Source organism: Podarcis gaigeae (genome assembly GCF_964106915.1).
Source record: "Podarcis gaigeae genome assembly, chromosome: 14".
Lineage (NCBI taxonomy): Eukaryota > Metazoa > Chordata > Lepidosauria > Squamata > Lacertidae > Podarcis > Podarcis gaigeae.
In genome coordinates, this window is record NC_139690.1 from 47690873 (window position 1) to 47718222 (window position 27350).

The window sequence follows — 27350 nt, forward strand, 5'->3', positions numbered from 1 at the left end:
TTGTTAAATTCATGTTTTTAATTTGGACACTGATAACTCTGGAAAAACTCCCTTTTCTGCAATTTGTCTATAAATACTCTTTAATACTCTGATTTACAAGATAGCTTTATAAAACCTTTTCAGTAAGACTTGGAAGATTCCACCCTCGGAAGCCACGCTGCCTCCTGGGACAAGCCCCAGCCTGTTAGTCTTCTCTACAAGCACAATGCAACCATGCTTCATACTCTCATTTCTTTAAGCATCTGACAGTTTATAAGGGAAAGGTGTGTTGCTTGTTTGTGTGTGTGGAGAATGCAAGTCAAGCCAAACCGGGGGGGGGGGGGAGGGCGTTATGTGCTAAATAATAAAGCAATTTCTAAAATGCTTGTTCCTTCCCATGTCCTTTTAAGCTGCCCGTGGTACCTGTGGCCTTCCAGATTTTACTGGATTCAAACTCCCATCAACCCCAGCCAGCAAAGCCAGTAATAAAGCATGAAGGGAGTTGTGCTGCAGCCTCTCCCCATCACTTTTTAAAATGCAAGCACTTGTAGGTGGTCTTGTACAGAAGCATTTGCCAAATTAAGAGTAGACCTCAGAACGAATGCAGCCCTTTCAAAGTATCAATTTAAAGGCTGTTTTCTATGAAATGTCAAGTTTGCATAACACAAATACAGAAACTGTTGACACAACATGGACTACAGTACATTATTATTCTGAAATGATTTTGAAATCCTGTTTCGGAAGGGTGAATTACAGCAGGTAATCTTTCTGTCCATCTCTGAATAAATATTTTAGCATCTAAAAGGTAATAAGCTTGCAATTAAAATCAAGCTGTGCTTCACACACACCCCTTTATGGATTTTGGACTCCTCCCTCTCCCATTTTGTGCTATTAGCCTAAACTGCTTTTGACAACTCCCTTCAACTTAAGACCACTTTGCTATGCAGCACAGAGTGCTATTGTCCTATAGATCTATAGTAATATAGATCTATAGGCCCAAAGCCCTCCTGGGAATGTGGAACTGGCAATTGCATGTGCTGGATCCTGGCCACTTGCAGTGGATTGTACATCACAATACAGGGGACAGAATTAAAATGCTAGTATTCGCCTTGCACTGTACTTCTTGCATGCAAAGCTTCGCAAAAGTGAAATGAGGACCATGGTGCTTTGCTGTCAGGAGACTCTCTCCTTCACCCTAACCCCTTCGTGGGCTATGCTGGAGATGCCCTCCCTTCCTGCGTTGTTAACACACAAGGTGGTTTCAGTTGGCCTGGAGTTACCTCTGGAGACTCTAATTTCCAGTTGTGCCCCCCTTATCTTAAAGCAAAGCAAAGGCACAGTTAATTCCTAGTCTCCAAGTGCGATATCTTCTTAGCATAAGGTGAGAGAGAAGCCTAAGGGAAGGAGCAGCTGTTTGTACAGCCTGGGATATTTGCCCCAAAGCACTCAAATAACCTCCATTATTGTGCATAGACAGCCAACTCGTGGATCAAAACTGGAGGGAGGGGGTAGGGTGGAAAAGCAGTGAAGAGGTTCACAAACCCAGCCATACTCTCCCCATCCACTTCCCTATCAGCATCCAAGCTTACACTCTTCTGTGTCAGGTTAACAGACGTATCTGGATGTCATATTACACCTTGTGGCCATGCAAAGCACTTCAGATTCCTCTCCTTTGAAAGTGAAGAGGAAAACCCCCACTGCTATTCAGATGCACTGGAATACATTTCCAACTTCAGTCTACAGGATCAGTGCCAGCCAAAGCCCATTTGCCACATTTCCTCAAGCTCTTCGTATCTCTCCCGTCCCCCTGAAAATAGCAGGCAGCTTCTTAAGACTGCTCTGATTTGCAGGGGAGGGAAGGGAGAAATTGGCCTCTTTGCCATGTTTGTCTCCATGAAAGGATGTCCTGCGTGGTTAATGTGAGCACTCCCACACACTCCTGTTAAGGCTTCAGTTAGCAAATCTGCCACTGCAATGTACAGTACATGGTTGGGGGGGGGGGGGAGAGCAAGCCTGAACTAAGAAAAAAAATATGATTCAACCCTATTCCATTAAGGGGCTTTGCCCGTACATTGTATGCAAAAAATACTCTTTAAAATGCTCAATAACTTGTTTCGGAAGATGCAGGACAAGCAGGGCTATGTGTACACTGCTCTAAAATTATTAGAACTCTGCATCTTGGCAATTTAAATTCTGCACCAAGACAGACAAAGTTCTGCAATCTGCACAGCAGATGTCAATTGAGCAAGCATGCACACTATTTCTTTTCTTTTGCACAATATATTCTGCCTTTGTTGGCTGAGGAGGAAATAAGGAACTACATATAGCACTACCCCACCACTAGTCCTACCCTAAATGCAACCCTTCCTCCTCTCAACCACTGAAACCTTGTACAACTCTGTCTTCCAAACCGTCCCTAGGCATTTCCCACACTTTCAAACATATCAAAGCCACGGGGGCTAGAAATTCGCTCTTGAATTACTGAAAGTTGACTTCCACGTGGCTTACCACAATCTGCACTTTCTTCTGTGCTCCCTCATTATTGCAGTGCACACAGACCCCTGCATGTAGAGAGGAGAGAAATGATCTCTCAGCCCCAAGTGCCATTACTATTTTCTGAAATCCAAACCACTATGAATGACAGCAATGCCACAGGACAAGAGCAGATCCCAAATGGGGCAGCCACTGCAAGCCTTAACTTTGGGCAGACTCCCGGGAAAAGTACCAGTACCTTCCTTGCACACAGACCTGCCTTAAGCTGCCTTGTAAATCCTACAAGTGCCTACAAAGGCATAAAGGAAAAACTGAAAAGAGCTGGACATTTTTCTGCAAAAGGCTCAGCTGCACAACAGTCTTGATCTACCAAGTGGCAGGGTAGTTGCCTCCGTCTCCTGGGCCAGCCAATGGTACATATAATCAAGACGATTCTGGGAAAACCCTCTGCGGATGAGTGCCATGTTAAGCAGGCCAGCAACTTTTAGACTCACTCACTCTCACACACACACGTATTAGCCCACCACAGACACACAAGCCCCACACAAAATTTGGCACACAAGCCTTATGTTTCCGAACATTTTCAAGTCCTTGGAGAGCAGTTTATTTTAATGGAGAGTTAGGAGGTTTTTCCCTGATAGAAATCATAGCAAACATCAAATGTTTCCTGTAGCATGAGAAATGGGAGCATGTGCATGGAGCTGAATATTCACACCACCGCTAAGCGATTACGCTGGGATGAGCGGGTGTCAACACTGCTGGATTGTTGCACAGAGAGATCACCACCATCAACCAACACTGACTTTTCACTGCTTTCACCATGAGGGGGTTCAGGGAAAGCAGCCATGGTAAAAAGGTAATGAGAGACAATTTGCATATACCATTGAGTCTTTTTGAGGGGGGATGGCCATAAAAATAGCTCTCTGTCTCTCTTTTTTTGTAAGAAGTCCTTAAAGTTTTTCCTTTAAGATCTGAGACTTTGCATAAGCATCATTACGTTTCCCACTATGATGGCCTGTTAGCCGTTCCCCCCTTGGTGCAATCCAAGACAACGGCTTACGCCTCTGTGACTGGTTAGCGTTCCTGAGAGATGCAGCCTTGCTAGCCAACAGGAACGGGCGATTTGCTAGGCCCTCCTCCTCTTGGCCAACTGCTTCCCGTAGTGGATGCCACAGCTGGGTGTGATGCACACAGGAGCCTCATGCAATGCTGAGGCTCGAAAGGAAAGGGCATCTGTGGATGACTTGCTCTTAAGTAGAACCCATGAGCTACAGCAAAGTGCGGAGAGACATAAGCCGGCAGCAGCTTACGTTTCCTCTACTCTAAGGAAATCCAGCTGGACGCAGCCATTTCCTCCTCCGAAAGGGGCAGAAGAGTTTTCAGTGGTAAAGAGACTAGCTGTGCAATAAGAAAAGTGCATTTGAATGGTAGCTTTAAAACCAGATTAAAGTATCAAGTTTGCCACGCAGCTGGAGGAAGGGTCAGGCTCCGGCAGCCTTAGGCTTCACATTCACGCTCTCACACCAGTCCGGTAGCCCGACAGGAGAAGAGCCTGGAGTCTCCTGTCCTGACAGGGACATCGCAGTTGTCTTAACAGAGCATGCTCTCTCTCTCTCTCTCTCTCTCCCCCTGGCCCCACTGGCCATCTCTCGGCGCCACTCTTGGTATCGCTGTCACCGGAATTCGTAAATGGGTGCGCTGTACTCTGGGACATGAGTCAAATTCAGAGACTGATACCTGAGGGGACAAGCAAAGATGATTTTAATGATATAATCTACCCCTTATTCTGCTTAATGAGGGCAACAGTTTTCAAACTCTAACACTCGGGAACTTGTTGCCACACTGCAGACCCCTGCTCAACTGCCCCAGCACTCTTGCCTAGTTGTAACATCCTGGCTTATTCAGAAGATGGTAACCATGGGTTCCTGGTTTCATTGCTTGCACCATGAAGGAAGGAGCACCAAGTGCAGGCAAGAGGCTCATTCCTATCTCAGCTTATTAGGCCAATATGGGATTGTCTGAACATGACCAACGTGTAGATTGCCTTGGCACAGTGTCTTAAGCAGTCCCAGTTCAGCTGAGCAAAGCAGTAAAGTCACACAGTGAGCAACTTTCAGCTGGTGAGCCCTAATTAAGCATGACAGCCCCCCCCCCCCACTTGAGAGGTAAACCCACAGGGCCAAATTGAAGAGGAAGAATTGGGTGCACTCTCCAAGTGCACTCCCAATTCTTCATTTCCAGCACTGGTAGAATCTGTTGCCCTTTTCTCCTCTTGCCTGTTTCATTAAGATCTGCCTTTACTGAGCTGCGTTTCCAAGGAATGCCCTCAGCTGTGCTGGATGGGCATTATAACAAGACCCCATACACAGATAGACTCTGCAGGTGGGCAACCACAAGTAGAAGACATTCTTTATTATTTATTATATTGCCTGTTATACACAGAACCTAGGAGATGCTTCTGACTCCCCTGTTTGTTCAAGAAAGCTGTCTCTCCTTGGCGGAGACGGTTCAGTGGCTGTTGTCTAATGCTTAGGTGTCACATAAAGTGACTCCTTTTTGCACTGGGAACAAGAAAGTTTAGGAGGAGGAATTGGACAAAATAGCAGTAAATTGTAAGGAAGATTCAGAGGTCTAAATTGAAATGCACTGTATGTGGTTGTGGAGGCTCCTCATTTGTAGGCTTGCTTGCAATACATGATTCTAGTTGTTTAAGCAAAGCTTTTGTATTGTATTGTATTTTATATTGTCTGTGTCATGGCCTTCGGCTACCACAATCAAGTTATTGAGCTTAGTGCCCTTTTCTCTTGCCCTGCAGAATAAAAGAAAGTCCTCCAGCCAGTGCTCCACAGAGGCAGCCCCTTACCATTCTGAACTCCTGTGATAGTAATAGCCTTCTATAGATGCTGCAGATTTCTGGAAGCATATGTAATAGAACCCAGCAAAGGAAGCACCGCTGATGTCTTTGATGGTGTGATCAGGGACCAGGAACTGTTCCTGCACAAGAGTTAACAAAATTTTGAAAAGCTAGAAGGGAGCTGGGATAGTTTTTTTTCACTGCAGCAAACGTCTGCTGGAAATTTTTCTACAGAAAAATAGAACACCCACCCCGCCTGTTACAGCTTTCATTAGGCACCAGCCCCTAGTTAAGTGTTTGCATGCACACACAGCACAGCTCACACTGGGTTTACTAAAGTAAATACATTAAAACATGCTTTCTTTTTCTTCTCTTTGAAATTTAAACAGTGCAAGGGAAGTGAATGCAACTGAGCTGCCAGTAATGAACATATTCATAAATATTCCAATATAAATAATTTCAAAGTAAAGGACATTTAACACACACTAAGTATTACTTTAATTTTTTCATCAAATATTTCTGTTCATCTACTTTTAACTATGTACAAAAAATTGAGATATTGGTACAGCAAGTGAAAGCACAATGCATTTTTGTAGCTTTGTTTACTACACAAAAAAGTCCGGAAAAATTCTGGGGAAATTTCAGGTTCAAACTCCACAAATTTTCTTCACGGGACACTATAACCCTGCAGCCTGACTGCATCAAAGGGGACATAAGAGTGCTGATGCTCTGCTCTTGTTCTCAGCAGTGCTCTGGACTGGGGGCCAAGAGAGAACAAGGACTACACTGGAGGTGCAGGGGGCTTCTTCCTTCCTTGTAGGGTCCTGTGCAGGAAGCCTGACTGTCTATTACAAACTGATTCCTGTACTGAAAGGGTTGGATTGGATGATCCTCCCTCTCCAACTCTATAATTCTATAATGCATGCTGTCACTGCACACTATACTGAGGAATTTCAGAGATGTTTGCCCTCCCTGCTGGATGTGGAGGAGGAAGGAAACCTTGTGTTATCCTTCCGTCCTGCCTGCAGAAACCCAATTAGGCAGCAAGACCAAATAAGATAGATTACCCTACACCTCCTAGGGGTGTGCCTGCGCTAAGTGACAGTTAGACTGTCACACAGGCCCTCTAGCAACACACCCTATGTGAATGCACATGAAGAACTTACCTTCCACCTCATAAAGACAAAGTCATCGTTCTTCAGATCCTCATAATCAAAGTCATCAGAGTTAAATGTTTTTGCGTACTGGTAAAAGGCTGGGAACTTCCCCTAGAAGCAAAAGGGACACACAGTGCTTACAATTCCGGAGGAAAGATGTGTGCTGCATGACTCCAGACAAGTTCAAATACCTGCCAAGCTAATCACCACCAGCCAGACCCTGGATGCCACCTACTAAAGGAATCAATTTCCAGAGAAGGATGCCAAAGTTCCCTCTTCCCTGTCCATCCTCTCTATTTGCTGATCATGGCAGAATTGCAATCTTTCCCACAAAACCCAGCCTTCTGCGTTCAGCTACAAACTCAGCCTCAGTCACGCCAAACAGCTGGGATGCAGCGACATCACAGCCTTCCTCAAGAAGGCAGCCAGTAAGAACAAAAAAATAACAATAAAATAAGAGCTATGTAATTATGTGTCATTTCTTTTAAGAGTTGCTCTTTGTCAATTTCCTTCTGTGTCCAGCTAGCGCAGACACATCTGGTAAGAAGCTGTCCAGAACCTGCTGCCAATTCCTACCCTAGAGACCGGATGCAAAAAAAACCAAACCACCAACCAAAGTCACCTAGAGTAGTTCCTCACTTGAAGTCCTAATTCAGCTAAACTAAGGCCCAACACTGTCCAGATGGGTGTAGTTCTCACTGAGCTGGTAAACCTGTGCTTGAAGTATACCACCTCAGACTACCAGGGACTCTTTCTCTACCCTTAAAACACATTCCTTCTTGTAGAAAGGGAACAAATAAGGGAGAAGACTCAATTAGAACCCTTCTTTCCAGCACCTAGATGGAGGGAATTTGCCAACTACGTGAGCCTGCACCTGCAGCCTGAAGTGGCACAGCCCAGGCACATAGCTAGGCCCAAGGAACTCACCCAATGTTTACGATCCACGTCTTCATCTGCGTCCCACTTCCGCGTTAAAAACGGGTGCTTTTTACTAATTATTTCCCCTTCAAAGAAAGTTGTAAGGGTTGGATATTCCTGCAAGTGAACAAAGCAAGAACATGATGAGCACATATAACCCTCCCAGGCAAGTTTCCTTACCTTTGCAAGGAAGTTAGGAGAGGGAATGAAACACACAGAACATCAGTTTTGGCCTTAAATACTCTGCCTCAAGCACATACCTCCGTAAGGCCTTTAATCTTCAAGTATCCACAGAGATAGGAGTTTTCCATGTCCACGTGCTGGAAGACAAAGCAGAAAACCGCCCATGACTTTGTGACCAGTTAAAGAACAATCAGCACACCAACAAACTCAAGTGGTACTAATGCACCACTTGCTGTTCCTAGTGTCTCAATGTGAAGACTAATCGGAACTGAGGGAAGGTGATAGGAGTTTCTTTTATCTATGCACCCTATTTCCCACAGTGGCCATCTCCAGAAAGCCCACAAACAGGACCTGCAGGCAACATCCCTCCTCCATTGTTACTCTCCATCAGCTGGTATTCAGAGGTATCCTGCCCCTGCACAGCTCTCATGTCCCACATCTATGAATTTATCTAAATCCAAGCATGTATCTAATTCAAATTTGGGTCATAGGATACAAGTTGCTGGCTGCTCCTACAGAACCACTGGGATCCCCCACTCAAAGGAGCTCCCCAGAACGAGAGAACAGTGAAGTCTCTCAGCCAGTTTTTTAAAGGCAATTTTTGAACAATACTACTTGTTTCCAAGCAACAGCAGGTTTGGATTCATTTTCATTTGCTTGGGAACCATCACTACAAGAACAGGGATGCCAAGTGTTCTGAATATGAGCATCAGCATTCTAGGTACCCAGGAAATTTCCAGCCCTACTTTGAGATGCCACAGCACTAAAACCAGTTATCCTGCTTCCCCATGCTCCCTGGCTTTCATTAATCTGGAAAAAGAGAATGGGGTAGAGGACAGTTCTTTGGCTTCCAAGGGAACGGCAGCAGAGTTAGGAAACTGACTCATTCTACTGATTTACAGGCTGCCACGCTGACTACACACAGACTCACTGAGATGGCTCGGGAAAAGGATGACTCAAGGCAACAGCTTGAGACACTTCACTCTCCTCTCCACTCAGTCTTGCAAGCTTGCAGGTTCTTGCCTTAGAAAGTGTCTATTAACTTGACCCTTCCATTCAGCTTTTTGCTCCTTGTCTCTGCCTCTCAAAATGGACAGGGGGCTGGAACAGACCTCCTGTGATGAAATATTACAATATTTGGAGCTTTTTAGTTTAGGGAAAAAAAGTTTGGGTGGACATGATAGAGTAAGGATCATTGCTGTGACGTTTCAGGCATCTCTTTAAGACCTTTTTATGCAGCTTAAACTGTTTTCAAGATGATGAATCATTTTGTATTGTTTTTACAGTATTTTATGTTTTACTTTGCCTGTATATGTTGTTGTACATCACCTTGATTTTATATGAGAGGGCAGTTTATAATTTTTTTAAAAATCAATAAGCCATAGCAGCAACAGAACTGGAAAGTACCAAACATAAAAGCATAACTTGACCTGTCGACAAATATAGCACTGGATGCAATGAAAAACAATGACCAGTGGGTGCTATTAGCGGCGCCTGACCTTAAGACTGTGACATTGTTTGTCTGTGCTTAGCCCCCCACCCCATCCCCTTGAGAGCAGTCTGAAGTCACACTACCACAGCTCTCTAGCTGAAACAATAGTATTGTTTGTCTGGATCTAAGCACTGCCCATGAGACACATACAGTCATACTTCAAACCCTTTGGAGGAAGAGAACGGCACATGTGTAATCTAAGAACAGAAGAACTGAATCTCCTGGATCAGACCAAAGGATCACTAGGCCTAGTATTCCATTTTTAACAGCGGCAAGCCAGAGAACTCTAGGAAACTCACAAGCAGAGTTTGACCATCCCCAGTTTGAGCCTGATGGCTTGTACAGAGACACAAACTGTGTGGAGTTGTGGATATGTGACAGAAATTCAGAAAGGCCAAAGTAGATTCTTCCACAGAATCATTGTGGGTGGTGATACCAAGCCCTAGGAGTAATTTTGTCCTGGCAACATGCTACTGTCCCCTTGATCATTCAACTTCAAAAGAGGAAACGTCCCCAAAATGAGGGGATTGGTAAAAAAGAAATTGAATGGGAAAGTCAAGAGGGTCAAATTACCCCAAATGTTTGAGAGTTATTTAAGACCACAACATTAGAAGCTCATCAAGAAATGTATCACCCAGGGCCAAGAGAATGCCTGCGTGTTTAACGAGCAATGCTAAAAAAGCTAGTAGAGGCAGGAATGTGTCCTTTAGAACATGGAAGTTTTGTTCAAATGAAGAGACTAGAAAGGAATACAAACTTTGGCGAAATAAATACAAGCAGATAACAAGGGATGCAAAAGAAGAGGAAAGAATTTGAGGAGCACATTCCTATGTAGGTGTTTATAAGATAATGCTAGGTGCCTCTGAGTCAAGATGAGCAAATGTGTCTTCTACAAAGGTTAAGTCATGTCTCACTAACCTCTTAGAGTTCTTTAAGAGTGTCAACAAGCACACAGATGATCCAGTTGACACTGCAAACTTTCAAAAAGCTTTTGACAAAGTACTTCACGAAAGACACTCGAGTAAGCTTGGCAGGCACTGAATTAGAAGAGGTCTTCTTGAGGATGGGTAACTGGTTAAGAAATAGGAATCAGAGAGTAGGAATAAATGGATACATCTCCTAATGGGGTATATATAACGTGGAGTCTCTCAAGGATTGCTCTTGGGACCTGTGATTTTTAATTTGTTCAGGAAAAAATCTAGAGTAAGAAGTGAGTTTGCAGATGATACGAAATTGTCTGTGGTGGTTAAAACAAGAAGGAATTGCAGATAACTCCAATAGGATATTTCCAAACTGAGTGAATGGGCAGTAAAACAGTAAAAGCAATTCCATGTATAAAAAAGCAAATTGGGGCAAAAATCCCTTCATTTGACATATAATGCCAGTGCCACTATGCAAATATATGATTATGCAGCCATACTTGGAAAACTGTGTACAGTTCTGGTCATCTCACCTCAAGAATGACATTGTAGAACTGGAAAAGGTTCAGAAATGGACAACCAAAATGATCAAGGGGATGGAGTGACCCCCTTCTGAGGAATGGTTCCAACACTAAGGGATCTTTAGTTCTGAGAAAAGGTGATTAAGAAGAGACGTAACAGAAGTGTATAAAATTATGCATGGCATTGAGAAATTAGATAGAGGTAATACTAACACCCAGGAATATCCAAGAAAGCCGAATGTTGGGAGATTCAGGACAGACAAAAGGATGTAATTTTTCCACATAGTAAACTATGAAATTCACTCACACAAGAGGCAGTGAGGGCCACAATGTGGATGGTTTTAAAAGAGGATTAGACAAATTAATGAAGCATAAGGCTATCAGTGGTACTAGACAGTATGGCTGGGTTTCGCCTCCACTGTTGAAGGCAGTATTTCTCTGAATACCAGTTGTTAGGAATCACAGGCAGGGACAGGGGTGTTACACTCAGTTCCTGCTTTCAGGCTTCCCATGGAGATTAGATTGGTCACTGTGAGAGCAGGATGCCGGACTAGGTGGGCTACTGGCCTGATCTTACTATTTGGGAAGGTGGGAAATAAAACAAAAGCCACTCTCATAAATACTCATTTACACACCACTTTTGAGCATTCAAAGTGATTACTGTGAATTAATTATGACAACAATCAGAAATTATAGGTCAGGATCATCCCCATTTTTGCAGGTGACAACACTGGAAGCTGTCTAATGCACAGTCAGACCATTAATTAACAATGGGTTATATATATATACTGGCTTCAATTCTCCAGGATTTCAAACAGGGATCTTTCCCTATAAAGAAGTTCCCAGGATTGAATCTGGGGTCTCTTCCATGCAGAACATAGCTTTATTACAGGCAGCCCCCCATTTACGTGGGAGCTATGTTCCAAGGCTCTGTGTGCGTCAGTGAAATCACGTATACAGTAACTGGAACCCCCTGAAAAAGTATGCAAATGCTCTGCCCTTTTAGTGACGTTTCAGTGACATCTTTACAACGTGTCTGGGTCACTTTGGGTTTGGTGCGATGAACATATACACAGGTCACACACATATTGGTTTTGTGTAAATGGGGGGCTGCCTGTACTGTGCTATGGCCCATACACTAGAAAGAAAGATTTAATTCCTCATGGAACATATGGAAGTCAGATCATTGGTTCACGTCCACTGAGCTCAGCAATATCTGCACTGATTGGGTGTGGCTCTCCAGGATTTCAGACAGGGGGTTTTCACAGCCCTACCTAGAGATGCTGGGTATTGAATCTGGGCGCCTTTACACACAGAACATGTGCCCTGCTGCTTAGCTGCAGGCTCAGAGAGAACCAGCTCTTGCTTACCACCACCTAGTGAGCATATAGCAAGAACCAGACGCAAGGCAAAATATTTGTGGCTCACAGTGTATGTAGTCTTATACACGTCTACTCAGAAGTTAAGTTCCACTGACTTCATTAGAACCCAAAGGTGACACGTGGCAGTATGTGGGTGGGTGCCAGGGAGTATAGCCTAAAGTGAGAATGGGTAAGGGCTATTCTCACATCTTGTCACTAGAGAAACAGAGAGCTTACTTGTTTTATTCCAACAATTTATATATTGCTTAATACCACGATCTCCAGGTGATGTTCAAGGCTCCCAAAAAGAGAGAGAACAGCATAGAGATAAAATTAACCATTAAAACTCCAAGCCATGGAGGACTACTAGCAGCGGCTTCCTTGAAGAATGCATTTATTGGGCGGTGCTTTAGATATCCTGAGTTAAATGTGTAACGGCTACGCTAGTATCACTTCCAGTCCCATTACTCTTTCAACTACTTCCTCACCCAGTTTACCTCTTGCAGTACCAAGCGACAAAGAGCTTTTCAAGATCCCTGAGATTAATTAATCTCAATTTCAGTGAGATGGAGGGAGAAGACTGCCCCTCTACCCATCCTAATAGCAGCAAAAGACTGTAGAATTTCCAGAAGGAAGACATAGGGCTGACACACCTTTCTTTAAAAACCTGGTCTACAACTGTATGCTTGGGAGCAAGCACTCCCACTGAGACATGCTCCTGGGCAAGCCTGTCTGTGAAGGATGGCAGCCCACCTCCTAAGATCAGAGGGAGAGGCTCTGTATCACATGCAGCAAGGGCAGGAGAGAGTATAGCTGGGTGGGGCCAGAAGAAGGGTCCTTCAGTGGCTACACCCAAATTATGGGGCAATTCATCTTGCAAAGTGTGTCCGCCCTCCTTTCCTGTTTTTGTCAGCCACTGAAGACATTTTTATTCTGATAGGATTTTATTTTACGAAGCTTTAGGATTTTTAAAACTGTTGAACCCCATCTTTGGGGGATTTTTAAACAACAAAATCATAACATGTTGCAAGCCACCCTGAATGGAAGATAACTGGAAGCATTATAGGCAGATTGAACTGCAAGTCAGTTGGGAGCACAATGTTCTTGCTAGCATATGAAGCTATATTATTATTATATGTATGTGGCTAATCGTTTTTTGTAAGCTTCTGGGGGTAGGGGCTTTGCCCTGAAAAATGGCATATAAATACAATAAATAGTGATGTGTGCATTTGTACTACATGCGTAGAATAAAAATAAAATGCTTTAATAAAACTGAAAAATAAACCACCACCACACCAGCAGAGCTGCTGTGGTGAGAGGGAGGTTTCATTCTTTCAGATGTGGCAGAGGGCAGTAGGTGCATCACAGCTGCGCTAGTGACATGTGAGCAGCCCTCCTGAATCAGACCAAAGTTGCATTGTATCTGGCCCACAAGAATGAGCACAACCGTACACTCTCCCCAATCATGTTCCTCAGCACTCTGAACTTAATGACACATCTCTTCCGATACCGGAGATAGTACACACTCATAAGCAATAGCCACTGACAGCCTTAACCTCCACCAACTTCTCCAAGCCACTGCCTAAAGCATGCAAGTTAGTGGCAATCACTACATCTTGTGGGAGCAGATCCCAGCCTAACTATGCGCTGTGTGACCAAGTCCTTCCTTTCATCTGTCCTGAATCTTCAAATATTCCGTTCCAACGGAGGACCGCACTCAGTCCCAAGATCGCGGGAGAAACGTATTTCTATTTAGCACTCAGCTTTGCTTCTGCCTCTGTGAAGAAGCTATTCCAGGCAGTGAGAGCAGAAAAGCTGCTCATGAAGGCATCTTTTAGAGGCAGCTGAGCTCGATAAAATGCAAGCCATGAAAAGTAACAAAAAGGGAGAAAATCTCAAAACCTGGATGCATCAGGCCAGTGGCCCATCTAGTCCAGGATCCTATTCTCTGTAGCTATGCAGAGGTCTATAAGAAGCAAGGAGGGCCTAAATGGTGGAGCACTCTCCCCACTGGCATTTCCCAGCTGCTCATACTGAGACACACTGCCTACAACAGCAGAGGCAGAACATTTTGGACAATGCCCGTTGACAAGCCTTATCCTCCTTCCAAAGTGCACCTAGCCTCCTTTCAAACGCCACCCAGGCTGTCAGCTGTCAAGGCAACCTGTGGCAGTGAGTTCTCCAGCTAAACTCTACGGCTCCTGCTCCATGAAGAAAACCTTCCTCCTATCTGCCCAGTGGCGTAGCGTGGGTTGTCAGCACCCGGGGCAAGGCAAGTAATTTGCGCCCCCTAACCCGTGGATTTGCGCCCCCAAACCTGTGAATTTGGCCCCCTAACCCCCAGATGTTGCGCCCGGTGCGGCCGGCCCCCCCTGCACCCCCCACGCTACGCCACTGTATCTGCCACAAGCCATCCGTTTGAAGAAGCCGGTTGCCGAGTCCTAAGAACGCCAAGAGCCTGCAGCGGAGCTAGTCCTCAGCGCCCTGTCTTCATACAGAAGAAGAGCCAGAGGTACACCAAGCCTCCAGCATCCTGTGGGCCAAGTAGGTGCCCATTATAGGGAAGACCGCAAGCAGGACCCCAGCGCAAGAGCCCCTCCTGCAGCTGGTATTGGCAAGCATTTGCTGCTACGGATAGCCATGGTGGCTAGTAGCCACCAACGGCTCCTCTCCTCGGTGAATCTGCCCGACCCTCTTTCAAAGCCAGAGAAGGGAAGCAAGTGCAGGGGCCGAGACTACTATGGCAGGGCTGTCAACTTGAAAAAAATATAAATGGGGTTCCCCCTCCCAGGTAAGCCTTGCCCCACATAACCCATCACACACACACCATTTGAATGAATTTCGGGGGGCTTAGCTCCCTCAACTCTTAGGTGGGGGGGCGAAGGGACCTCGGCCCCCTAGGTATTCTCCTCAAACAACCACAGAGGGCGGCCTGGTGGCTGCCACTGCCTCCTGAGGCAGGGAGTTCCGCAGTCCTAGTGTGTGGGTGGGTGGGGGAGGGAGAGAGAGAGGTGTGGGGGGTTTGGGCGGCGCTGCTGACCTGGACGACCACCTCCACCTCGTAGGCGTTGCCCTTGGAGCGCTGCTGCCCGCGGAACTTGGCGCCGCTGTAGAGGCGGCTGGTGCTGACGCCGGGCTGCGCCGTGTTGATGGGCGGCGGCGGCTCGAGGCGGGCGGCGGACGAGGCTCCTCCCGGGGCCTCCGGAGGGCAGCGGCAGGCGCTCCGCACCGGCATCTCGGGCGGGTCCCCCGGCGCCAGCGCGGCGCGGGCAGCGAGCACCGTCCTCGCCTTCCTCCCCTCGCCCGGCCGGTCTGCCTCCGACGCGGCTGGGCCTGCCTCGGCCTCTTTCTGTTTTCCCCTCACAGCCCTTTCCTCCCCCTCAGCGGCGTCGCCGCCGCCGCCGCCTCCTCTTCCTCCCGCCGCTCATGATTGGCCCGCCGTGCGGCGGCGCTCGAGCCCCATTGGGTGTCCGGCGTCACGTGGGGGTAGGAGGGAGGGGGAGGGAAAGGGATTTTTTTTTTTTAAAGGAAGGCAAGACGCCGCCGGGCTTTTCTCTTTCCACTCCCTCAGTCCTCCTCGCTCGCTCCGACGCGTCGCGGGGAGACGGCGCGGCGCAGAGGACAAAACGCGTTTGTGATGCTGATTGGTCGCGTCTGGTAGCTCCTCCCCCGCGCTCCCCCCATGACGTAGAAAGATGGCGGCGCCCATGAGCGTGGGTGAATAAGGAAGTGGATGGGCGAGCAAAAAAAGGAAGATTTTGAGGGTGGAAAGGAAGAGGTTTTAAAAATTATTGTTATTTTAACCTTTATTGAGTTGGCTTCGGGGGCTTCTCATTTCTACTGCCTAGGGAAATTTCACTATAATTCTTTTGGAACCAAGAGAGGGTCTACATTAGGGGCTGTCCTTGGGTCCCACGACATAAATTTCCCCTAGCGCAGCCTGCTGCCGAGACCCTCCCTTTTAAAAACAATCCCCCCCACACACAATACCCTCCAGGCCTCTTCCCATGTTTAGAAAGCCTAGCTCTAGTTTGCTGTGTCCTTAAAATATACGTTTATAAACTTAGGATACCTGTATCCATAACACATAAGGAAAGGCGGAGCTATTTCTGAAGAATCGCTCATGGTTACTTGGTCCCTTTCTTTGACCTCATTGCCCCAAATTATTATTATTATTTATTAAATTTACCAAATACCAGAATGTGGTGGGGTGGTTTACAGCGCCTGTCATCAAGACGCTCCCTTGTGGTCGGGCGTCTCTGGCCATCTGTCTTCGTTCGTGATCCAGTGTTATTGCAAGTGGAGTCAAGACGGCCGTACACACCGCAGGCAGGTAAGAATTAAGGTTGCAGGCTGATCCTGGGTTTGCTGTGGTTGGGATTCATACTTTTTGATAGCTAGGATTGGAATGCAAGAAACACAGCATTGAGACAGCGCATTGTTACATGTAGCTCAGTGCCATTTATGGTGCCTGGCAGCTGCTAACAATAAAGTATTTCAGTTGGGTCTTTCTTAATTTTATCTGGAGTTGCTGGGAATTCAAAATGGAATGAGATTTTGCATCTTAAGTATGGCATGTGTTCTACCTCGGAGCTATAGCCTTTCTTAAATTAGGAACAGGTAATGTTTTTGGGCCATGGGCTACATGGTCTCCTTGGTCAGTTCCCTCAGACCTGTATGCCAGAAGTAGGGGTGGCCAGAAGAGGCTGCATGCAAACAAGCTGCTAACCCATGCAGAAGTCTACTTTATGTGCCATGCCTATTTTAATTCTTTTTTCTTATCACTGCTACTGAAGATTGGTGGGGGAGAAAATTTTGTGGGGGGGCGGGCTGCAACAGAACCTCGGACGGGGATTTAGCTACCCCAGCCTTAAATATTTCTCCACCCCCACCCCCTGAAAAAAGTGTATGTTATAGTTTTCAGGTCTCATTTTCTCACAGTAGCAAACAGAATGCCTTTAGGATGCCCACAATTTCGTTGTAAAATAGATCATAAAGATAATAGGCTTCCCTCACTGTTGCTGTTTTCACTGCTACCATTCACCATGTTGCCTTAGAACCTGCAGATTTCATTCTGGCACCACACATTCTACACATATCCATTGATAGATGTATCTGTTGTGATAAAGCTGAGTGCGCAGTGGCTTGCATGTGTGATCTGATCTGGATTTAAGCCTTTCACAGAATCTTAAGAGTTGATAAAGTCTTAGGACCTGGATGGTTTTTTTATCTCCCTTCACATTGATGACAATTATCCTGCTGTATTGATCATCAAGACAGAGCCATGCTGCTTATAAGTTTGGTTTCTCTGTTTTGGGAAGGCTTAAATGTACCCTGCTTGATAACAAATGATGTCTTTAGAAGACTTTAGAACTCAGCATGTGCTTTCTACAAACAAGTAACAGCAGCTTACTATCAATGGTTTGAGATGCAGAAGTTCTTTTTTTTGCAGCTAGAGGGAGCTCTCTTTCAATCTGATGGCATCTAACATCTGCAGGCAGTGCATTCTGGGAGATGTAATTCACTGAGAAAATGGGCTGGACAAAGTCATTAAAATGATGTTGGTTGGCAGCTAATAGGCAGAAAGTCAATGGAAAGAGTGGCAGCTCCTCTGGGGTGCTTGGCTCCACTCGCTTACATTTTAGACAGTGAGCTACACCATGTACTGTATGTAAAATACATTGACCATTTATTACAATATCTTATCCCAAAGGATGTTTTCTAAGAGATACATTTAAAATTGGTGGTTCTTGAGCTACCTGCACTTCCTTTTCTTTTATCTGTGGTACTTCACTGCCACTGCAAAACATATACTGGCACATATAAATGCATATTAAAAATTAGATTGCTAGCATTCCAGAGCGCTGACTGTTGTGTATCTTTGAACAGAAAGATTCATATTGATTCAGTAATTGCAGGAATGGGGAAAGAAACCAGTACAATGTAAAGAAAGAACATAAGAAGAATGTGCTGGATCAGGCTAACAGCCCATATAGTCCAGCATCCTGTTCTCACAGTGGCCAACCAGATACCTATGGAAAACCTTCAAGCATGATCTGATCCCAAGAGCACTTTTTCCTCCTATGTTCTCAAGCAGCTGGTATTCAAAAGCATTACTACCCCTGGGCCTTCTTTATTTCAGTGGATCTGGACATATCTACATTTGTCTGGATTGTGAACATTGGGTATGTACATATTTTATTTATTTCTTAAACAGAGATATGTATTTTTCTTGCAGAAAGGAAAAGGTTCTACCAGAGTGTCAGCATCTCCCAAGGTGAAGGTGAGCACCTCTGTGTACTGTAGTTTGTCTGTCGTGCAGATGTTTGGAACAGGCTCATCTGGACTTCTTCATCATCCCAGCTCAAGGTTATGTTAAGGTGAAAGGCAGAGACTTTGCCAAGGTGAACTTTGTAGTGGAACAAAGCCTTCCATGCTGGCTCCTGTGTGTTGCAAAAGATTCTAATCCACTTAGAAGAGGGATATTGCAACACATTCAGGAAAAGTTTTACTCAGGCTTTGGCAAATCTTTGGTGGAAGAGAGTTCTGTTTGTGAGGTGGCTGTAGAAAACTTTGATGCCTTCATATGTGGCTCCAGTGTCAGGATGTTTTCGCTGCAATTGAAAGCACACATGTTTACACTGGTATTTCTCTGACCATTCATATAATTTTGCTGTCACTGTTTGACCTTGTTTTATTGAAACATTTTGTTGTTCTTATTTTTGTTTTGGACCACCTTGGTACTGTTTGCTGAAATTGAAGGGTGGGGGAAATTAAATCAATAAATGAAGTGTTTAGTTATTGTTAAGAAAGCTATTTTCTGGTTTTCAGTGATAGGGTATGAGTGGGACAGTGTTTCTCAAACTTGGGTCCCCAACTTGTTGAACTACAACTCCCATCATCCCTGGCTAGCATGACCAGTCGTCTGGGATGATGGGAGTGGTAGTCCAACAACAGCTGGGGACCCAAGTTTGAGAAACACTGGAGTAAGAACTTCCATCATGGCACCATTCAAGAATTTAATATTGGATGCAGAATTCGTTGCTGTGAGACTCAACTTCTCAAATAAATGGAACCCATCACAAGCCACTGGTCCTTAAAACTGCAAAGAGTGACTGGACAATGTGAAGATAGTGTCCAGCAGAATCTCAAAAGTTGTAGGCTTAGTGGGTTTTTCTTAACCTTTCTTCTTCAGGTGGCTTTGAAATCAACTTGGACCACCGAAAACTGAAAACCCCCCAGGCCAAGCTCTTCACAGTGCCAAGCAAGACTCTGGCTCTGGCTGTGGCGACCGAATGGGACTCTCAGCGGGACACCATCAAGTTCTACACAATGCACCTGGTGGGTGGGGCATGTGAACAAACAAATGGAAGATTGAGATTGCAGCCAATCTGTTCTCTTTGAGTTATTAGGCAGAGCAGGATGTGCACCTGGTAGCTAATGTAGGCTAATGTTTGACTGAACTGTATAAATCAGATTGCTGGTGGGAGATACAGTTTTGAGTACTCCACTCAACTATGTATGCATGTTGTGCTTTGTGTTTTTTAAGACCCTACAAAGTGGCATGTTGGGATAGATGGCCCATCTAGCTCCACATTGTGCTATTTTTCTGCTTGTCACCTTTCGCAACCTGGTGCCCTCCAGATATTTTGAATTACAGTGGTACCTTGGTTTAAGAACAGCCCTGTTTATGAATTACAGTGGTACCTCACGTTAAGTACTTAATTCATTCCGGAGGTCCGTACTTAACCTGAAATTGTTCTTAACCTGAAGCACCACTTTAGCTAATTGGGCCTCATGCTGCCGGAGCACGATTTCTGTTCTCATCCTGAAGCAAAGTTCTTAACCTGAAGCACTATTTCTGGGTTAGCGGAGTCTTTAACCTGAAGCGTATGTAACCTGAAGCGTATGTAACCTGAGGTACCACTGTATTTGGTTTACGAACTCCGCAAAACCAGAAGTAGTATCCCGGTTTGCGAAATTTATCTTGGTCTAACAATGGAATCCAAACAGTGGAAGGGCACTGGCAGCGGGAGGCCTCATTAGGGAAAGCGCGCCTTGGTTTAAGAAAGGTTTCGGTTTAAGAACGGACTTCCGGAACAGATTAAGTTTGTAAACTGAGGTACCGCTGTATAGCGTTCATCAGCCTCTATACCAAAATTTTTGTGCTGGCTGGAGCTAATGGGAATTGTGGTCCAAAACAGAAAGGCACCAGGTTGGAGAATGCAGCTGTTGCAAGGACTTCTGTACAGATGTATGACTGTATTGATACAAACTGTTTTAAATCTTCAGAGCTTGTGGGGAGACTTAAACGGGGAATTGGCTGGTTCATTGCTTCCGCTGTGTCACTCTGCTAGTCTAGCTCTCGATTTCTGTAGCTTCTTTCTTCCCTTTCAGACAACCTTGTGCAACACAGCTTTGGACAACCCGTCACAGCGAAGCAAAGATCAGCTCATCAAGGCAGCTGTGAAATTCTTGGAGACGGACACAGTTTGGTAGAAATGCATTCTGGGAAGGGGCTCCCTTAGAAGCTGGTTCTTAAAAAAATATCTGATCAGGAAAACCAGTGTTACTGCAGTCACTGTGTAGTGGGTATGAATGAAAAATCCACTGCCACATTGAAATAGAAACTGAAGTACCTCTCCTAGTGCAGATAAATCCTCATTTATGTGGCGCTGTGGGTTAAAGCCTCAGCGCCTAGGACTTGCCGATCGAAAGGTCGGCGGTTCGAATCCCTGCGGCGGGGTGCGCTCCCGTTGCTCGGTCCCAGCGCCTGCCAACCTAGCAGTTCGAAAGCACCTCCGGGTGCAAGTAGATAAATAGGGACCGCTTACCAGCGGGAAGGTAAACGGCGTTTCCGTGTGCGGCTCTGGCTCGCCAGATGCAGCTTTGTCACGCTGGCCACGTGACCCGGAAGTGTCTTCGGACAGCGCTGGCCCCTGGCCTCTTGAGTGAGATGGGCGCACAACCCCAGAGTCTGTCAAGACTGGCCCGTATGGGCAGGGGTACCTTTACCTTTACCTTTTTTACCTCATTGTTATAATCTCCTTAACACAAGATTGGCTGACCATTTTAGGTCCAAGGGCCTCATCACCCCATTGCATCCCAGATGTGATCACCCCAGCAGTGGCATGTTCACATGTGCAAGTGTGCAAGCACACCAGAGGGTATCTGCTCTCCTCAGTTATCTCCCGCTTGGACTACTGCAATGCACTCTACGTGGGGCTACCTTTGAAGGTGACTCAGAAACTGCAACTAATCCAAAATGTGGCAACTAGACTGGTGACTGGGAGTGGCCGCCGAGACCATATAACACTGGTCCTGAGAGATGTGCATTTGCTCTCAGTACATTTCCAAGTGCAATTCAAAGTGTTGGTGCTGACCTTTAAAGCCCTAAACGGCCGTGGTCCTATATGCCTAAAGGAGCATCTCCACCCCCATCGTCCAATCCGGACACTAAGGTCCAGCTCCAAGGGCCTTCTGGCGGTTCCCTCACTGCAAGAAGTAAGGAAGCAGACAGAGGGCCTTCTTGGTGGTGGCGTCCGCCCTGTGGAACGCCCTCCCATCGGATGTCAAGGAAATAAACAACCATCTGACATTTAGAAGACATCTGAAGGCAGCCCTGTTTAGGGAAGTTTTTAATGGTTTAATGTATTTTTAACCTTCTGTTGGAAGCCGGATGGGCGGCGTAGAAATAATAAATTATTATTATTTTTACTCAGCTGAGCCATGTAGAGCAGCAGAGAAGCGGGACGGATACTTTTCTCCCCATCATGAGGTGGAAAATTGTACTCTCTGTCCTTCAAATCAGTCTGAAGAGCAGATAGTGACTATCTTATCCATCACAAAGCTGGGCTGGGCAGGAAGGCTGCTCTCCATCAGCCGAGCCCCACAATGTTGTTACCCACCATCAGCTTGGTTTGGCTGGCAGGGGGAAGGGAATTTTTGTCGGGAATTGGAAAAGCAGGATTGAATCTTGGGAGGTGCAAGCTTAGCTGTGTGGAACCCAATCCTGTTGTGCTTGATGGTCCTTTTTTTTGTTTTGCTTCCATGGTATTCCAGCTACCGGGTGGAAGAGCCGCCTGCCTTGGTGGAACTGCAGAAGAATGAGTGGGATCCCATAATCGAGTGGGCAGAGAAAAGGTAAGCAAAAAGTCAGTGCCAGGGAAATGCTGATGATGCACAGAAACGCCCTTGTCCCCAGAGGATGCTTGTGGCTCAGGGCACGAAAGTTAAACTGTGTTGGTTGGGGAGCCATTTAGATTTCTTAGGCCCATTTTTGAGCCTTCCTAGGGAAGACAGGTGGAGAGGAGAAAGGAATCCAACACTCTTGGCTGCCAACTGCCTCCTCCAAAGGTATGTTGAAGCACTATCACTTTCTAAACTTCTGTTAGCTAGGTCAGTATTGTTTTTGTGTGTGTCCTAGATTAAAACTAGAGATGCATTTGCTCTTACAATGGCAACAGGCTTATTTTTTAGAGGGTTTGTTTCTACCCATCCCCAAGTTTCCTGTATGAGTACCTAATCTTGAGTGCTCACAAAAAATCTACATATACACAGAGACTTTGCATAGGCTGCATGTGGCTTTGGAGGGATGTTTTTGAGGTTCTTGAGGTTCTTGGATGTGACCGGATTCCTTTGTATATCTATCTCAACTTTTTACAAATGTGTCTATGGCGACTTCATATATATATATATATATATACACACACACACACACACACACACACACAGCCCCCTCCAAATAAATAAATAACAATCAGCCTTACAACAAAATTGACCAGAAACCGAGAGGCCAAAAAACAGCCAGAGATACTTTTCTCAATGAAGACATTCTGGGGTCGCTCAAGAGTGGGCCTATCTAAGCTCTTCTCTGCTTGCAGGTACAATGTTGTGATTGGCTCATCAACAAGCATCATGGGTCCCAGCATCCCGCAAAGCACAAAGGACACCTTTGTCAGCCACCTGGCATCGTATAACAGCTGGGCCCTTCAAGGTAAAAGGAAGGCTGTGTCTGCTGTCAGTCATATGCCATACCCTGCATCTGCCGGTTTTCTGCTTTAGCTAGAAATGTAGTTTGAGGTTAAGAATTATTTGGTTGCTATCCCACCATGTGAGATCAAGCGGAGGAGGCATACTGGGGGACCTTTCTGCATTTTTAAGAGAGAGAGACTTAATTTTTTTTTAAGAAGAGCCCTGCAGGATCTGGTTAAGCATCCTGCTTCGCACAGTGGCCAATCAGTGGCCTCTGAGAAGCCCACAAACCAGATGTAGAGACAACAGCCCCCTCCTGTTTATCCCCAGCAATGAGTATTCAGGGATAGACTGCCTCTGAATTTGGAAGTTGCATTTAGATGGCTGTGGACAGGCCTCCTCTTCCTTCTCCATGTCCAATCTGATGTGAGCACAACAGTAAAAAAAGTGGGATACAAATATAAAAAAACAAAATAATTTTTATTTTGAAGCTGTTTAATGAAGAAGTGTGCATGCACACGAAAGCTCATACCAAGAACTGACTTAGTTGGTCTTTAAGGTGCTACTGGAAGGAATTTTTTTTGTTTTGACTATGGCAGACCAACACGGCTACCTATTGAAGAAGTGTGCATGCACACGAAAGCTCATACCAAGAACTGACTTAGTTGGTCTTTAAGGTGCTACTGGAAGGAACTTTTTTCAGGTAGTACAGCATGTTAACAAAATGTCTGCTGTGCCCATTTGAGCCACCTTTGTTTTCCTACATGGTCTCCAGTAAAGGAAAGAGAGAAACTGAATGTTGCAGCCGAATAGGCCCTATTTTCTTACGCAGGAATAGCAGGATGGGGCATTAGGTGTCTCCTCACCTTTTCTTGACTGCTCTTCTTGTCGCCCGAGATTGATTTGCACAAGAAAATGACAGGTTTCCTTCCCTCTTTCTTTCTGGTTTGGGGTGTTTCCCCCTCTTTCTAGGCATAGAATACATGATCACCCAGCTGAAGTCTCTGGTTCTCTCGATGAGTCTGCTCGACAAATACCTGACGGTTGAGCAAGCTGTCCTACTGTCTCGTCTAGAGGAAGAATACCAGGTAAACCTTGTTGTGACGGAGATCTGGGGCTTTGGGGCCAAGTTAATTTAGGGACCGTCTGCTCCCATTATGCGCTTGCCTGCCCGATAAGACCTCCCTGTGGCTCTGAAAAAATGTTTATGACACTGATGGATTCAGTTTTATATCACACCTTTTAACAAAAGCAGCTAAGGTGACTTTTCTAAAAATAAATACCTAATGAAATAAAGGCCCTCCCCCAATAAAATCAGTGTTGCAACAAAACCGAGCACAGCAATAGATCCCAGAGGCTAAAAACAGCAGAAGTTACATAAAAAGTCAAGGTATTCTGGGTTTGCTCAAGAGCGTGGCAAATCTTTTTTAAAGAAATAATAGTAAGATTTCATGAAAGCTTTTTCATAATACAGTAAGATAAAATAAACTAATAAAAACAAAAACAGCAAGAGGGAGAAATAAAAAAGAGAGACGTGTGGCAAATCTTTGCCTCCAGCTATGGTGTTGTGATCTATTTCCAGTGAGGGTCTGATTATTCTTCTCATCTTCCTTCAGATCCAGTACTGGGGGAACATTGAGTGGGCCCACGACTATGACATGTACGAACTTCGGGCCCGCACGGCTGCTGCTGCCCTTTTTGTTCAGCTTTGCTTAGAGACTTCCACGGTCAAGCACAAGCTGCTGCAGGACTGAGACTCTGGGGCGGACAAGGAACGGGCGCCGGTGGCACTGGGTAGACCTGTAGAACATCCAGGACCGACTGAGTGGCGGGTGGAGAAGAGAGGAAGCTGGTGTTGGTGGGGTGATGGAATCACACTACTCATCCAAGGCTGACCTGGTGATAGCAGTGATGCTGATGGGCCTTGGAGCTTAGACTGACTGGGTGTGGCGATTCTCCGTGAACGAGGGGGCAGGAATGCCTGGCATCCGTTTCTTTCTGTTTATCCTGAACCTAGCCCTTGGCACATCCAAACAGACTTCCCTTCTTCATACTACACACCCTGTCCTCCAACCCCTCCAGGCTGAGATTCCTAGCCTTCTGCCAGGACCCCCAGGTTGTGAATTCCCAGGAGGAAATCCGTTTATTCCTGGAAGTGACAGGCACCATCCAGCTGCGGCTATTTTGTACCATTGTGGCTCCTATTCTCCTTGATTCCCTGGCTGATCAACAGCAGCCCAGTTTGAGTTTTCCAGCAGGATGCACATTTTCCACGGGGAGGCAAGCCTCTCGAGCACAGCTGCTGCAGGGTGTTCATTTTGGCTGGGCTGATGCTGCCCACCACCCAACTTGATTGGAATCTGGACCAGTCAGTGGTGGGCAGTGTGGCACAGCCTCACCTCTTAACCCAAGCTGGTGGCTCACTAGGGGCTCCTAGCAAATCAAGAGAGAGCAGTCGATCCCTTTGCTTCTGTCCAAACGAGAATGGCTTACCCTGTGGGCATCAGTGCTCCACGTTTGGAATTAAGTGGGGTCTTGGGAGCCTCCGTTGCACAAGGGGCAAAGATGTGAAACTGCTGCTGGGTACTTTGGGCAGCATGGAGGGGCGCAGCCACCTATTTGACCTCTCAGCAGGCGAATCACGGCTGCTTTTATAGCAAAGGTGGTATGATGCTAACCTGGTGCATTTGCACTGTCCTGCCCTCCTCGCTGCCTCCCCCTTCTCCCTGCAGTAAGCTGCAGCAGCAAGTTATCTGCAGTTGGAGGGGGCTGGAACCTAGGCCAGAGCCAGAGTTAAGTCTCCCTATATCCCCCTAACGCATGTCCTCCCATAGCTTCATAGCAGGCATTTGTGTCTCCAAGGAAGCCAGAGCCTGCTATGGCGGTTGTTTTCACCCCTTTGTGTACCCAGCAGAGAAAAATGCATTCTTCTCCCCTCCCTTACAATTTGATTAAATATTCCTGTTTGGTGCCTCTACATGCAGTATGGATTTTTGTGTGTGTGTGTGTGTGTGTGTGTGTGTGTGCATTTGTTTGTTTAAAAGGAGTTGGTTTCAGTGCCAGAGCTCTCTGGCCCAAACATTTGCTTTGCAGCTGCTCCAAGTTCAGCTAAAGTGAAAATATTTTGAGTTGCAGAGCTGGATCCCTGGAGAGCTAATCTGGGTAAAGACCATTCTAGGCAAAGCTGGTCTGAACCTGATTTTTAGGCTTAGGTTGACCTATAAGAGAATGTAGTGAGAGAGCAGGACTGTGTGGAGGGGGCCGGCCAAGGCAGCTGTGGTCAAGACCCTGTAGGTTCTGGCCATTCTCAGACCTGGGGGTTATCAGCTTTGTCCACTGGTTGATGAATGCACCTGCCTTTAGGAAAACAGGAATGGGAATTTTACAGAAATAATGGCAAAGTCCAAGCACATGACGACGAGGATGATACGATTTTTAAGGAGAAAGTCCAAGGTCCCCCTAAAAAAATGGGGCTGTGATTCTGCCCAGCTGTTCTGCAGTCTGCTTCTTTATTGGGGAGGGAATTCGGAGTTTTTCAGGAGACACAGCGGTACCCCTTGTTGGCTGTCAACCACATGAAAAGTTAGAAGCACTCCACACCCCTACAAATCGGCCTGGGTTAAAAATAGCTGCAGCCACCCTTTATTTCCTCTGTTGGTGTGGAAAGGAAAATTGTGTTTCTTTGCCTTTTACAATCATGGCACAGGTGCAAGGCTGGAAAATTTAAATAGGAACAAACCTTAACTAACAGGAGTACTAAACCATCTCTGGCAATACCTTGGAGTCGGTTTTAAGATGTGAGCTGTTTTGTGGGGGCCATGTGTGATACCTTGGCCAGCTCCCTCATTCTCCCAAGGGCTCCTTCATCTTGAAACAAACTTCCTTGCACACAGAAAGCTAGCATGTCAGGGAGAAGTCTCAGCCAGTAGCCTGACATATCCATTTTCTCTGTTCACGGAGGGGAACTTTGGCCACCTGAAGCAGCCTCCTTCACATTGTTTCCTGGTCTTATTACCTATTTTGTCTGCTGGTTATCTGCCTTCTGAGGGTGGAGAATGTCCTAGATTTGGTCCCACTTAACAACTGAGCATCTTATGGAGAGAGATTCTGCTCAGGGATGGGCTTGGAGCCCCAGAAAGGCTCTCCCTTTGTATACATTATGCAAGAATGCATTGAACACGCTTCCTAAACCACAGCATGCATGCTAATCCTGATTTTCCCTTGAGATGCCCAGCTGCCAAAGGAGTGTCAATGTGTTCCAGGTCATCCTTTCACTCCAAATGAAGTGCCAGTAAGGCTCAGTGGGCTGGCACAGGCCCCCACATAGGCCCAAGAACCGTATCTGGAAATGTGCTGCCCTGGGGAGAGGCTCCTCTGCGCAGTGCAGATGTTCTGCTCTCTCTGAGTAGACCCTCTTCCCTCTTCCTTGGGCCTTTCATCACTGGCCAGTCACTTGCCCCATCTCTATGGGTTCCATTCATGCTATGAAATGAGGGTT

At 46.0% G+C, this 27350-nt stretch overlaps 2 protein-coding genes across 2 annotated transcripts; one reads left to right on the top strand and one right to left on the bottom strand.

Annotated features, from left to right (window-relative positions):
- GID4 (GID complex subunit 4 homolog) lies at positions 1-15113 on the bottom strand (the record flags this gene model as incomplete). The annotated part of the gene is made up of 6 exons (XM_083711852.1): positions 1-4209; positions 5336-5466; positions 6493-6594; positions 7411-7518; positions 7662-7721; positions 14919-15113. 6 exons carry the CDS (start codon positions 15111-15113, stop codon positions 4146-4148), a joined length of 660 nt encoding a protein of 219 aa, XP_083567978.1. The 3' UTR covers positions 1-4145.
- A 962-nt stretch (positions 15114-16075) lies between these two features.
- On the top strand, positions 16076-25829 carry ATPAF2 (ATP synthase mitochondrial F1 complex assembly factor 2). The gene is made up of 8 exons (XM_083711821.1): positions 16076-16211; positions 18117-18161; positions 19074-19219; positions 20276-20373; positions 21941-22021; positions 22762-22874; positions 23825-23940; positions 24469-25829. The coding sequence occupies exons 1-8, from the start codon at positions 16079-16081 to the stop codon at positions 24604-24606; spliced, it is 870 nt and encodes a 289-aa protein (XP_083567947.1). The 5' UTR covers positions 16076-16078; the 3' UTR covers positions 24607-25829.
- The last annotated feature ends 1521 nt before the right edge of the window (positions 25830-27350 follow it).